This window comes from Mastomys coucha, unplaced genomic scaffold, assembly GCF_008632895.1.
Source record: "Mastomys coucha isolate ucsf_1 unplaced genomic scaffold, UCSF_Mcou_1 pScaffold11, whole genome shotgun sequence".
Lineage (NCBI taxonomy): Eukaryota > Metazoa > Chordata > Mammalia > Rodentia > Muridae > Mastomys > Mastomys coucha.
In genome coordinates this window covers 28,972,885-28,987,734 of record NW_022196893.1, presented here as the reverse complement: position 1 = coordinate 28,987,734, position 14,850 = coordinate 28,972,885, and the positions used below count along the sequence as shown (strand labels likewise).

At 50.9% G+C, this 14,850-nt stretch overlaps 1 protein-coding gene across 1 annotated transcript in view; it reads left to right on the top strand.

Annotated features, from left to right (window-relative positions):
* The window catches only part of Vdr (vitamin D receptor), a 54,885-nt gene that overhangs the window by 9,918 nt on the left and 30,117 nt on the right, over positions 1-14,850 (top strand). The window contains exons 2-3 of the mRNA XM_031354178.1: positions 10,084-10,159; positions 13,651-13,798. Of these exons, the coding sequence (XP_031210038.1) occupies positions 13,653-13,798 (146 nt within the window). The 5' untranslated portion in view covers positions 10,084-10,159; positions 13,651-13,652. The remainder of the gene's footprint in view (positions 1-10,083; positions 10,160-13,650; positions 13,799-14,850) is intronic.

Below are 14,850 nucleotides of genomic sequence, written 5' to 3'. Positions count from 1 at the left end.
GGAGGGGGAGTCAGAGGCAGGGTTCAAGACAGGGTTTCACTGTGTAGCCCTGGCTGTCCTAGAACTCAATCTGTAGACCAGGCTGGCCTCGAACTTACCGAGATCCACCTGTTTCTTGGATTAAAGGAGTGTGCCACCACCACCCAGCTGATAATGAATTTTTAAGAGTTGCAATCTCTGTGAGTGAGGGGCATAGGCAACAGAGCACAGGGCCTCCTGAGGCCCTCTGGGCTCTCTGGCACACTCCACTACTTTATTTTAGCAGGTGAGTGCAGCATGAAGTAAGATGGGGAAAACCTCTCACTGGAGGAGTAGAGGATAGAGTCCCATCTGTGGTGAGTGATCAAGAGAGAGTTCAGAGTTCGAGGCCAGCCTGGGCTACAGAGTGAGTTCCAGGACAGCCAGGGCTGCACAGAGAAACCCTGTCTCAAAAAATCAAAAGAGAGAGAGAGAGAGAGAGAGAGAGAGAGAGAGAGAGAGAGAGAGAGAGAGAGAGTTCTTCCATTTTCTCCTTCCTATCTCTCCAATCAGTGATCCCCCATGAGCATTAGAGGGAAAGTCATTAAGAGAAAGTTTTTAAAAAGCTAACAAGGCTAGGGGTATGGCTCAGTTGGTAGAATGCTTGCCCAGCATGCCCAAAGCCCTGGGTTTGAGTCCACCTGAACATGGCATAAACTGGGTTTGGTGGCACACACCCATAATCCCAACATGCTGGCGATCAGAAGTTCAAGGTCACCTTTGACTATGTAGGGACTTAGAAGCCAGGCTGACTACATAAGACACTGTCTCAAACAAACAAATAGACAATGCAAACAAAAGCAAAAGGTGCCAAACAGTTAAAGAAAGGGGTGCTAGGCAAAATAAAACAAAACCACGCAAATCATGGAGCTTTGCTATGAACCTGCTGCTCAGCATACATTACAAAGGGCCTCTGTGCCTGAGCCTGGTGCTGGGAATTGAACCTGGGACTCTGTGGTCCAGCACTGAGCTATACTCCCAGGCTCTGTTCTGTACTACCTTCCACCCAGCTGGACTTGGTGCTCCTGGGAGCCAGCAGAGAGCTGACCATGCTCCTCAGACCCTTGAATGTGTTTCGGCCTTCTTCCTGAATTCTATCCCTCCTCTTCAGTGTCCGGGAGAATTGTAGTAAAGCAACAGCTAACGTTTCTATGGATGGAGCGTGATAATTCTTGTTACACATTTGGAAGTGTTTTATCTCAGCTGAATTCAACGGCCGTGTGAGATTTGTATAGTTTACCTGAGACTCAGTGTAGGAGCAAGAGCTATGCATGGAGACCTACCACCCCTGGCTCCCACAAGGCCGGACCTTCACTCTCCACCCAGGCTACAGGTGGTGGCAGGTGGCAGCAGGTGCTATAGACAGTTGTGACTGAGTTCTGCTGATTACGGAGTTGCTACATCTCTTTAAAGCCTGGCTCCAAGAGCAGTAGGCAGTGGGCAAGTGAAAGGTCCTAAGAGGTTGGTGGCCCGTGGCCAGCTTCTACCCCCACTGCCTGTCACCCTGAGCTATTATTCCAAAAGCCAGGCAGAAAATAGCTCACTCGGGAGAATTATTTTTGTCTCTGTTAAACTTCAATCCAGAATCCGGCTACAGAACTGTTTTTCAGGCCAGGAGGTGTTCTGGGACAGAAGGGGAAGCAGTGGATGGAGGGGTCATCCACCTTTCCTCCCAGGGGCAGGAAGGGCCATGGACAATGGCCTAGCCTAGAAAGCCGCTGGTCGGATGCTCAGCTGGCAGCAGCTCCAGGTCCAAGGTGATGTGGTGAAGGTGGCTTGGGTAGGGAAGATGGTAGTGAGAGAGCAGAGTTGATCATCATCACCTCCTCTCTGCTAAGCCTAGCTCCAGGGGACAGCAGGCACAAGGAGGGGGAGCCCTAAGGCCACCATGCTTTCCGCTCTAGCCCCTTGTGGAGCCAGGCTCTGAGCCGCTCTTTCAAGCCTTTCGTTCTGCTGGCCGATTGGAAGACAGGGGCGTTCTGCCTCATACATGGGGCCTACCGCTCAGGGGGGAAGCTGACCAAGAGCCACCAGAAGAGAGAAAAGCCATTCTTCTCAGGACCGGGGGTCAACTCCGCCTCTCTCCCAAGGCAGCATTTCTTAAAAGCTGTCCTGTGAGTTAACTTCACTCCACCCCTCCCTCAGCCGGGGTACCAAGGAAAACCAAAAAAGAAGATGATGCTCAGTGGGCAGGACTGGGCAAGGATCTTTCCTGCCACCCTATGGCCCTGGGGGAACCCCCCCCCAAACAGTATTTGGACTGATATATTAAATTCAAACATTGTTTTCCCTTGGAGCTTTGAGGGTAAGGTGAAGTGTGGGTATGGACCACCAGTGAGTTTGTACATCTGGTCTCAATATGTGTTGGCACATGCTTATAGACAGCTGGCTACCTCTGCCCATGACCAGAGTTGTTTGTGATGCTGTATATTTTCACACCCAGCCCCTTCCTAATGTGATCTCTGGAGACAAGGGGGTGACTTGTTGGCTAGGAAGGCAGGGTAGACTGAGAGGCCTGGCAGTGGCAGATTTGGAGATCTGGAAACTGGGAGGCATCTGTTCTTCCTGTGCCCAGCAACCATATCTCACCACTCTGGACAACTTGATGAATGGAAGAAGGGTTGACTGGGGGTGCGGAGCAGCTTTTTCTCCAGCTTCCTTGTTAAACCATTTGTTCTTTCTTTTTGGCCTCGAGCTGGGCCTCAGTGCTCTAGCACTCTCTCTCCTTTGCCTCACCCTCATAGCTCAGTGACTAATGGCTCTATGAGAATTCCCCTAGGGCTCTGGGTCTACACCACATCCGGTGGAGATGAGGCCAGGGGCTCCCCTGTGTGGTTTTCTCCTTTCTTGTGCTTACCTGCACTATAACATGTCATCCTCAATCAAGGGGTCCTATTTGTCATCCCCCGTGGAGCATAACCTTCCAGAAGGCCAGAGCTCCATCTTGCCATCATATACTTCCTGCTTCTAGGGCGAGCTTTGCCTTGTAGTGGGTGCTAAGGCCAGGCAGAGGTCACCATCAAAGATCAAGTGACAGATGGGGAGATAGCTCAGTGGTGGAACACTTGTGTGGCGTGCTCTAGGTTCAGTCCTCAGTACAAATATCAGGTAACAGAAGCCAGTGTCCACTGCTGTGATGTCAAGAAGAAATGTCATTGCGCCTTTGCCCTCACATAGGTCCCCAGAGGGATCTACACACAAGGATGACAAGAACTTGAGCAGATGAAAGGTATGGGAGAGGGTAGGGGGTTCTAACCAAAACTGGGGAGCAGCTGGTGTTGCTTGGGGTGGCTGCTGGAATCCTCTAAGGCTGAGGTTCTCCCACTTGGCCCAGGCCTTGAGAAGCAGCATGGGCACATGGTAACATCTCTCCTCACCAAGGAGCCAGAAGATAGAGGGGACACCTTATGGTAAGTTGGTCCCTCATGGGAGCTGGACCTTGCCAAGCCTGCTTATGTCAGAGAAGCCTGGAGCCTCTCACTGATTCTAACGCAGAACCTGTCCCACTAAGAATGGATGGGAAAGCCAGTGAAGGTCTCACCACGACCAGCATCAGGACCTTCCAGGACCTGGGGCAGCCAGGGTTTCAGGGTACCATATCTCTGACTGTGGCCTCCCAGCTCCAGCCCTTCCTCCTATACACAGTGGCAGACAGAAAGAGGGTGAAGGTCACCCGTGTCCTCATAAGAGACAGGGAGACAGCTAGGGGACTGCTATGAATTCAGTCCCTCTGCCGGTGAGGACAGAGGTGTGAAAGGGGACAGATGCCAGATTATAGGCCAGGAGTTAGTAATGGAGTAGCAACCGGGAAGCCACAAGCATTATTTTCCTTACGGGGAGAGCCTAGACGTGCAGGCCAGTTTCTCTGCTTATTGAGAGAGAGTAAAATGATCCATTTTTCTACACTCTGAGAAACCAGTGTTTTGTAAGCCATGGCAAGTAGATGGACTGGCTAGTTATTTATTCATGCCCAGCAAATGCGTGATGTCCTGAGCAACATCTGGGATGGAGATCTTAAGGTGGAGTGTAGGATTCCTGCCCTCCCCAGTCTAGACCTTGCAGCCCCCCTTATTCTTCTGGATGATCTAGCAAACACAGCTCTGTTGTGGTCATGGCCTCTCGGGACTTTCCTCTGGTCCTCACAGCAGACCCAACGTTGGAGCACTGCTGTGTCACTATTTGTGGGTGAGCAACCAGGGAAGGACGCTGACGGACAGGGATTAGGTAGTGAACAGTGTCCAGCTGGCTTCAGAGGCCAGGCCACCAGCGTCTTAGAACTCGCAAGGCTTGTAGTAATTATCCTGTTACTGAAGCAAAGAGAATCCAAGTGACAGAAATAACATCTGTTTCAGCAAGGAAATAAGAAAAAGAAACTTGGCCAGGGTCAACGAGGGCAGAGAGCCGAGGGCCTCCAAGCATTCAAGCACTTTTCCTGAGCTCCAGTGACCTAGCCTCCAGAAACTTCGCAAGCATCCCAGCCTGGAGAGATTGACACGGGGCACCCAAAGCTGGACTTGGGGAGGCCTTGTTAAGTGTTGTTTCCACTTTGCTTTGTTTTGTGGGAACAGGGTTTGTCTGTGTAGCCCTGGCTGTCCCGAACTGGCTCTGTAGACCAGGCTAGCCTCATACTTAGAGATACCCACCTGCCTCTGCCTTCCAACTGCAGGGATTAAAGGAGTGCACAGCGGCCCCCACCCCACCAGGGAATGTCTCAAAAGAAGAAACCTCGTTTCTACTGTCCAGTGAATTTTTCAAAAAACAAAGGCTCATTTAGCTCTCAGCTTTATCAGCAATTGCAGAGTTGGATACTCGCAGGGGTCTGGATTTCCCTATATGCTTGGGGTTGTCCCAGTTTTTATTTCTTGATCTCCAAGCCACTGGGGGAAAAAAATCCCCCTTGTCCCACCAGCTTTTACTGGATATCCCTGAGAAACGCTCCCATCTCGATATCCTAGGAAGGCCCGCCCACATGGAGTAAGGTTAGCCAGGTGTACCTTCATTCCGTCCCAGTGGCTTCTAGCGATATGGACTCCTTGCCCGCTGGCTATGAAGGCTGAAGCCAAGAGCTGTGTGCACGTGTGCACGGAGGCCGTAGCGAGTGCACAGATGCCATCCACCTTTCTATTTCTCAGTATTTGTTGTGTGAGTGGGATTGATATTGATTGGTCACAACATTGTTATCAGGGCCTTTACAGGGGCCTTCCCACAACCCCATGAAAGAATGAACCCCATCCTATGGTTCATTTGTCTTAAGCCTTGCATAGTGGTGGTGGCGAGGAAACACACTCTTGTTCTGTAGATAAGTCTCCTTCCTTCTGAGGGCCTGAGTTTCCCTCAGCTGTCAAGTCCAAGCGATTGGCTTTATGTCTTATGGTAGAGTTGACTCCTTCCTTGTCTGCTTCACCAGCCCCCCCCGGGGGGGGGGCTGCCCACGCTTTCCAGCAATGATGAGGCCTCCTGCCTGTTACCTGGAGAACAGTAATCAGCCCAGAAATCTTGTTGACAAAGCTGAGGGCAGCATTTCCACTGGAAAAAAAAGAAAGCAGCTTGCAGGAATAATTGTTGCTGATAAAACATGGAAATCCACCTCGAAAGCCTGGTGCCTCCTGTCTCATCACCTGCGCGGCCTCCCAGCTCTGAATTTCGCCCAGTTCTGAGACACTCAGACATGACAGAACCACCAGTCAAGAGATTCTTGGAAAATGGGAATTTGTAGCCCGGTTTCTATGGCCTGACTCTCTAGCCATCGACGCTGTGGGGTACCAGGTCATGACTTTGAAAGGTTCTCAGAGATGTATATCAGAGATAGATATTCTCAAAATGGCTGACTAAGAACTACCTCAAAGGGTAGACTTCCTGTCAGCTGCTGGGGCCATCACTCACTGGATTTATTATTCTTCAGTTAGAGGTTAAATATGTTTGGTAAGCATAATAAATGTGCTGAGCACAGAGGCAGCAGACTGTCGTGGTTGGAGCGCAGGGGCCATACGGGCTTCCGCCAGCCCCTTCCCTCCCACTGAGGACAGAGGCAGCAGACTGTCCTGGTTGGAGCGCAGGCAGCTGTACAGGCTTCTGCAGACACAGCCTCGCCTTGCACAAATCATGAGCTTACCTGGGACCAATGAAACTGACATGAGCCCAGAGTTCCCTACCTGTCCACCCTGAGGCTGCCAGATTCACGTCATTACATTGGAGGTTTTCTCATTTGCTGTTTGGTGGCAGAAAAGTCATCTTTTTTAATTTTTTAAAATTTTTATTTATTTATTTTATGTATGTGAGTACGCTAACACTGTCTTCAGACACCCCAGGAGAGGGCATCGGATCCCATTACAGATGGTTGTGAGCCACCGTGTGGTTACTGGGAATTGAACTCAGGCCCTCTGGAAGAGCAGTCAGTGCTCTTAACCGCTGAGCCATCTCTCCAGCCCCCAAAGTCATCTTTTCTAATTGCACAGTGATCCCATGTGGTGGCCCCTCTAAGCCCTCCCAAAGAGACCCCAAGAGGATGGCTTACTAGGCTCCTCTGGAAGAAGCTGGCCCAGCACAGCAATGGAAACCTACGTGGCTTCTGTGCATAGTAAACTTTCTTAAACCCATCCAAAAGAGAGTGGGTTGGCACGAGAGATGGTTCTTCTTCTTCTTCATTAAAACCGACAGGAATGTACTAGAAGGGCACTGAGATGGTTGGGTTAGGCGGTAGTAACTCACCTTTCAATGCTGAGATTTTCTAGCACAACCGGTAACCACAGGGGCCTCACGTTGGGAATGGTAGCCTGCATACTGTATTCTCCAGCCTTTCTCACTCGCAGTTAGTCTACGTATGTAGAGATAGGGGTGGAGAGCAGGAGACAATTCAGATCCTCTTGGACAGGACCTTCTCCGCTTCCCTATTTCACTCTGCACCCTGACCCTGGCCCCTGCTCTTCTGGGAGATAATACTGAGATGGGTCTAGACAAAGAGAGTGGGGTGTAGAGGGGGCTGAGGGAGAAGGAAGTAAGGGTGTCACGGAGGCTGGCCCTGATACCACTATGCCTAGGTGACAAGTTAGAAGGATTATACAGAGCTCATGCTGGACACAGAAAGATGGTAAAATTAAAAAAATAAATAAATCAAAAAGCAAGAGCCAGGCATGTATATACAAGTCTACGTACAGAGTTCTTAGCAGGTACACAGGCCTGTTTACCCCAGAGGAGTCTACTGTGCAGTTCTCTCTGTCAGTGTGAATGTCAGGAAGAGAGATTCTCTCCCCTATGGGGAAATGACTTGGTTTCTGATTTTCTTCTAGAAACAATGAGGGGTTTTGAACGAGTGTCAGCCATTAAAAAGCCGAGTTTTGATCACTGTGGTCCCAAGCTGGCTGAAGACCCCTCTCCTGGACACTCATTGTCCACTTGGGGTCTACCGGGGTCCTATCGTTCACAGGGCATTATACTCCTTCTGTTCATTAGCATCTAAAGATGAGCATGCCACCCAAGTACGCCGCAGCTTATCAGGGGTCAATTTCAGCGATGACCTTGTTACGATGGGACTTTCTCGAAGCTGGAGAAGACGTGGGTTGTCATCTCCTTTCCAGCTCCAGGTCATCCGCATACTCACAGCTCAGTCACCCTCAGGAACCTGAGGAGAGGTTCTTGTGTGAGTTCAGGAGTTAACCTGAGCTCAGGGATTTTGTCGCCGGAATGCAGCACCTGTAGTTTGAACCACACAAGTGGGGGCGTCGGGGAGGCAACAGTTGTGACATCGGTGTTGGGCAGGAACTGCGTGATCTCATTTCTTGCTAAGGCAAGGTCAGGGCTAGGTCAGGAGTAGGAGCAGGTTGCTCTGGGGACAGGCCCAGCAGAAGCAGTAGGGTGTTCTCTGTGCTCAGAGTGTGATTGCCGGTGAGTAGATTTATGGGACAGGGGACACGAAGTGTTTTTTTCCACTGGTCCCCATTTTAAGCCCGTGGTTCTGACTTGACCTTGGGCCCAGAAGCTGACTCTAACAGAATTTCTCCTGCAAGGCCCATCCAATGTTTGACTGGACGGCAGGTGACTGTGTGGTGAACAGAGTTTCCCAGATGAGGGGGCTGGCATCAGTTCGTCCCTCAGGCCCCAGGGGTCGTTGCCTGCCTCGTCCAGAGCTTGAGGCCGGGGAAGTGACTGAGGGATTTCCCACTGGGAATGTGGCAGGGTGGATGGAGACTCGGCTAGCTTCCCTCGGTTTTCCCATCCCTAAAACATGGATAATGACAGTGCTACCTAATGAGGGTGTGGTTAGGCGTAAGTAGTGAAGCCTGTGAAGGTCCTGGAGCAGAGCCCAGTACAGAGCCATAGGTGTCTGCTCCGATGACTGTCACCGGGAATGGGCGGAGCTTGCAGGAAGCGACTCTGGCACTGGAATCGGCTTGCCCTCGTTTGCCCTTGATAGTACCACCCACCCCCAGGCAAGCCACTGAAAATGCTCTGAACTTTGGTTTGGGTATCTACAAACTGAGGGTTCTCCCCATAACCCCCAGCTCAAAGACCACCGTGAGGAGTAAACTAAATAAAGTGTGTATCAATTAGCAGTTCTAGAACGTGTTAGATAGTCGCTAGACTTTTTTATTTATTTATTTATTTTTAATACGGTCAAGAGTGATGGTCTACCTGGATGAACTCTGACCTCTGAAAGCCTTAAGGATTGAAGACAGGAAATCAATGCCCCCCTTTGTCCCCCTTTCATCCAGTGTTCTCACCCCAGACTTGCTAAAAAGCAGGAAGGAAGCCTTGCAAATCCATATGCTGCCGGGCATCATGGTTGCAGGCCCACGAGCCACGGGAACAGTGGGAACACCTGTCTCTGGGCACGTGGCCTGGGGCTCCCCAGCAGGCACACTTGCCATCACTCACAGCCTGCAGTGAGCCAGCCTGGATCCCCCACATCCACCACCGTTACCTCTGTTGTTCCTAAGGAGTTGGTGGTACCCAGGGGGTAGCCAAGGCTTGGGGGCTGGGAATTCTGGGGTTGGGCCCAGGTCTTCGAGGTCTCCTAGGCTGCTCCCTCCCCTACGTGGTCAGGCCACTGTGAAACAGAGATCTCTGGAGAGCAGCACCAGCAGGCGGACTGGACTCTCTCCACTTGGGGTGTGGTTTAAAGAACCTTTTTAGGGTTCAGGTTCCGGGGCCCTCGTGTCTATGTATTTCCACACTCACCTCCTAGCGTTATCAGGGAGGGAGTGTGGTGTGAGCATGCGTGTCTGAATCTGTCTGTCTCACAGTGGATAGATGGAGGAAGAGTGACATTTTTTCCAAGCCCACCTTGGAAACCAGTCATGCCTCTAGGACCCAGAGTCTGGGCCATGGGTCAGTCCTACCTCAGGCTTTGCATGTCTGGAAAAGAGCTGAAGGTGGCAGGGGACATCCTGTTAGAAGGCTGTGTGGTGCGGTGTTTTGAACCCCCGTCCCCCCAAGCAGCACCTTCCATCCCCACTCCCACTCGCCACCAACAGATCACAGATGCCTGCCCGGTGCTGAGCTGGTGCTGGTGGCAGCTCTCCAGATGTCAGGGCCCCAGGCTGTAGTCACAACTGTCACAGTTCCCAGCACTATGTCTTTGCAATCCTGCCTGGCTCACCATCTAGCCCTCAACTGCGTTCTAGGCTGCTCTTTATTCCACTTCCCAGGGTATCCCCCAGCAGCAGGCGATCAGGTCTCTCTCAGACAGGGGAGCCTTGTGGGAAGAAGCAGAGGGAGAAAGAGAAGACAGGACACACATGCAGGAAAGACTGAGCACACTGGATGATCCCACTCCCCGGGAGGGAGTGCTAGCTCTCGCCTTGTTCTAACGGCCACCCTCACTTCATGCTACAGTTGTGTGCTGCTTGCCCTCTGCCTTGAGGGCCAGCCATTCTGATTGCTCTCCAGTTCCATCCTCCTCATCCCTGGCAGCAACAGGCCCCAGTGTCCCCAAAGTCACTTTCTTCCTCTTTTTACCTCAGGACCTAATTCCCCTGGCAAGCCTTGTGCGGCATGTTGGGCTCCTTAAAGGACTGGCTGGGAGATCGAAGATGCCTTAGGTAAAACGTCTCCCCTTGTTCATTTCAGAGTTCTTTTGGTCGGACGGATCTGTGAGACTTCCCAGGAGACCACCCTTGGGCTCCGCTGGCCCCTGCTCCTTCAGGTAGGTGTGTCCTCAACACTGCAAGCCCCCAAGCCGTCTCTGTGTGTTTGAGTGGCAAGGAAGAGGTCACTACAGAGTAGCAGGTGGAGCAAGAGCGGGAACCCTGCTGGCCACCCTTTGCACAGGTGGGACCCACAGCAGCAAAATCTGTGGCTGGGACTCTGGTGTGGGGGCTGGGTAGAGGTGGAGCTCGCTTCCGGTCAGTGGGGTCCTCCAGTGTGTTTGATCTTCCTGGATGTGTGTCCCCTGTTCTCTCTCTTCCTTCTGCACACCTTGTTCTTTCTCTACCTGCACCTCCTGGAATGTCTAGCATCTAGAACCCCTGAGTCCTGAGCCTCCTCTCCGCATCTGGATTCTGGTGAAGCGCTGGCTTCCTAGTTGCAGCAGTAGCCCCAGGCCAAGTTGTCTGTTCTCTCTGCTCTCCTGCAACAACCCTGTCTGCTCCGGGTCTCTTGCTGCCAAGTGCAATGACTCCCAGCCCCATGCCAGGAGAGACCCCCCTACCACGTGAAGGCAATGCCTCTGCTGTGGTGTAGCTGCACTGTGCCATGCCGTGGCTCCAGCAGGCTTGTATCACAACCTCTTCAGTGAGGTCATGCGATGTTGGACTCGTCTTGTTGGACTGAACTAACTGGTATTCTTCCCTAGCTCCCATTTGATTCTCTTTTCCCACCAACCCCACAGGATGCTGGGGGCCCAGCTGACCTCAGCTCTGTAGCAACACTATGGTGCAGTAACAGCATCTCCAGGGACCTGGGGTGAAGCCACAAGCACCCCAAACATCTTCTCCTGTTACCCCATAATGACATTGGGCCCTGAGATCCTTGCCCACATCTTAGAGGCCTGCTATGTTCTAGAGTCTTGTAGGAGTCACCCTAGATGTGGAGTCATCCCATAGGCATGTTCAGTCTTCTGACATCACAGCACAACGTCACAACCACAAAGTTCATGCTTGAGAGACACAAGTTAATAAAAACCATCAAGCATACAAGCACACCTATATGCAGACACACATGTACACACACATCTTAGGTTTTAGGTAAGTTCACACATTTGTGTGGAGCTACATTTATAACTATCTTTGGCCACACATGATGCATGGGCAACCGGTTGCACACATCTGTGTAGAGAGAATGCTGCCAGGCAAGAGTCACTTTCCCCTTTATTTTTAATTGTTTTGAGATTAATAAGTATTTTAGGGGCTCCTTTATTGTTGGGATGGCTCAGTGGGTAGACACTGGCTGCCAAGCCTGTCAATCTGAGTTCACTCCCTGGGACCCTCTTGGTGGCAGAGAGAATCAACTCACCCCTACCCTGGCTTCTGACACCCACAAGTACACCATGGCGTCTGTGCAGTGTACATAACCTCCCCACAGAGGCATGCAAAATAAATAACGAAAGCTAATTTTGAAAATGTACAAAGAGATCTTTCAGATATGCATAGAAGTGCACATAAAGCATTATATGTATTTTTGTTTTGATTTTTGTTTGTTTGTTTTCGAGACAGGGTTTCTATGTGTAGCCCTAGCTGTCTTGGAACTCTCTCTCTGTAGACCAGGCTGGCCTCGAACTCAGAAATCCACATACCTCTGCCTCCCAAGTGCTGGGATTAAAGGCATACACCACCACTGCCCAGTGCATTATATATATTTTAATAGAAATGGGATAGATACCTGCCACTCAAAGAGAGAATATTACTCCTATATGATGCTATGTGTTCCTGTTCACCAACAGGACATCTTTTATGGAGTTTTCTTTGTTTCTTTTTCCTTTTAATGAAAGTATGCATATACGGTATATTTATGTGTGTGTGTGCCTGCAGGTATCTTAATTCACAAAGTATGTATATATGGTATATTTATGTGTGTGTGTGTGTGCGCGCGCGCGTGCGTGTGTGTGTGTGTGTGTGTGTGTGTGTGTGTGTGTGCGTGCCTGCAGGTATCATAATCCACAAGTCTAAAATGAGCTGCACAGGAAGTATAGGTAATCTCCCTCTTGTCATGTGGCAGATCCCAGGAATAGAGACACAGAGCAGCCATCTGTGTGGCTGTCTTTTGGGGGTGACAATGTCATATCCTTGCTTCCCTGCTCCCATTCTTCCTTTGTCACAAAGCTCTTGATGACATTAAAAACAAAAGTAAAGTGCTGCACCATACATTTGCAGTAGCAGGAGCTGTTGGTGTGCCTCAAGGTTGGGACTTCCCCAGGGTTCCTCGGGGAGCCATCATGTCCATACTGCCTTATGGCTAGCGTTGGAGAGGTGATGTTGGGATGCAGTGAAATCAGACTATTGAGTTTTGAGATTCCATGGCCTCAGAATCCCCCTTTCTCACCTGGGCCTGGGTCAGAAGCAGACATGAATCCCCTCATCCCTATCTGAGAAGCAGGTGCTCATCCCTCATCCCTCATCCCTATCTGAGAAGCAGGTGCTCATGCCTCATCCCTATTTGAGAAGCAGGTGCTCACTCCTCATCCCTATCTGAGAAGCAGGTACTCATGCCTCATCCCTATCTGAGAAGCAGGTGCTCATGCCTCATCCATATCTCAGAAACAGGTGCTCATCCCTCATCTCTATCTCTCTGCTATTTTCCTCCTGACCTTGCCTTGGGTCGGAGAGGCCACTCAGACATGTAATGAGAGGGTTCACAAGAACTAAGAGATTGAGTCCAAGAGCACATCATTCCTGCATTTTAGAGAGACCTAGAGTGTCCTAGAGTCAGCTCCGAGCCTCACAACAGTCAGAGGCAGCAAGCAAAGCCAGAGGCCAAATTTACTAATGGAAAAGAAAGGTCAGCCATTTCCCGAGAAGGGCGTACCAACGTTCCCTGTCTCTCCCTTTTCCTCAAGTGTGAAATCCATGTCTAGCTGATAATGCCCACATATAGAACCCATCTCCGAAAACAAAATTAGCTAATTGGTCATGACTCACATCTCTCGGAAGGGCGTCCAAGCTCACACAAAGTGCACCAGAAACAAAGATAGAAAGATGTCACTCAGGACGCGGGGCCCTGGGCTGCCTGGCTGCAAGGAGCAGGCTCTCTCAGGACAAGAGGTTGGGTTTACATACCCGTTGTTCTTCCCCTGTTCGTTCTGGAGGCCACACTGAGTAAGACACTGGCTCTGATCTGCCTGATCAGGTCAGCTGGGTGGGAGCCAGTGCTGAGGGGGTATGCACACACTTCTTCAGATCACTTCCCAAAGCAGACTGTCTCTCCTGGTGAGGACAGTGGGGTACAGGGACACCCACTGCCTCTCCCAAAGGAGCTGGCAGGCTTAGGGATTGAATGCAGTGTGATCCCGAGCCTTGCTCTTTCGGTCTTGGCGAGAACAGTCATGCAGCAAGGGCTCCGAAGAACTCCCACTTTACTCTGTCTCCAGGAGAGCTCTCCGCCAAGGAACTGCCACCCACTTTCCACCAGGAGGGGAAGAGTGGCCAGCTACATCTGGCATTGACTCTCACCGTGGCTGTGGCCTGCCTGCTGTTCTTACAGGGATGGAGGCAATGGCACCCAGCACTTCCCTGCCTGACCCTGGTGACTTTGACCGGAATGTGCCTCGGATTTGTGGAGTATGTGGAGACCGAGCCACGGGCTTCCACTTCAATGCGATGACCTGTGAAGGCTGCAAAGGTTTCTTCAGGTGAGTCCCTTCGCAGAGGGAAGGAAAAGAGAGAGGCAAGCTTTTCCCTCAGGAGGCCCCTATGCTTTCTGTGGCACATGGTGGCTCTCCCAGTTACTGCAAGCAACAGGGTCTTTTCTCTTTGGATCCCCTCCATTCCACTGTGTCCTCTGATTCCCTGGAAACTGCCTTCCTGAGGTGGTTATTTCTGCTCACTAACCCTTGACCCACATGTCTGTGTCCTTCTGAGTGAACGTCCTCCTTGCTGAGGGCTACAACTTCTTCATTTAAAAGCCAGGCATCTTTGGGGAAGCCCCAGAATTTGGCCTTTCTGCTTGCCCCTTCATCCCTCTAAACTCTTCCACGGAACGAGAGAGAGTCTATATAGCCTTCAATGGTTACCAAACCCAATCTGTGCTCGGCTCTTCACCCATAGTCTGTTTTACCCAGGTGAACCAGTGGCAGCTTGCCAGTCAATATCAGGGGAGTACATCATTCCTGTTAGGTCAGTCAGGGACAGTGTCTCCTCCAGCACTCTTTTTTCTTTCTTTCTTTTTTAATTTATTATTTATTCTTCTCTCATATACCACAATCAGACCGCAGTTTCCCCTCCCCCTCTCCTCCCAGCCCCTACCCCTACCTCTACTTTTTTTCCTGGTCCACTCCTCCTCTGGTTCCTTTCAGAAAATGACAGGCCTCCCAGGGATAGCAACGAAGCATGGCATATCAAGTTCTAGTAGTCTTCTTATGTGAGCCCAAGACTGCAGACACAGACTACATGTGGACAGTATTGGGAAGGTCCAAAGATGGCCTTCCACAAAGCCAGAGATGGAGGGTTAGAACGGATGGGAGGAGGGGATTTGGGAAGCAGGAAGTTTGAAAAATTAGCATTCAGCTTATATTGGAAAGAGAATGTTCCAGAAGTAACTCCCTGGGACATAACTAGTGACTACAGGTGGATAGACGGAAAAACAGGGCATTGTCAGGAAAGGCAAGAGGAAATCAAGTTCAGAGCCAGACAGCCAAGCTCATCCTGGCAGTCCGAGGTGGTGGGAGGTGGTGGGAGGTGGTGG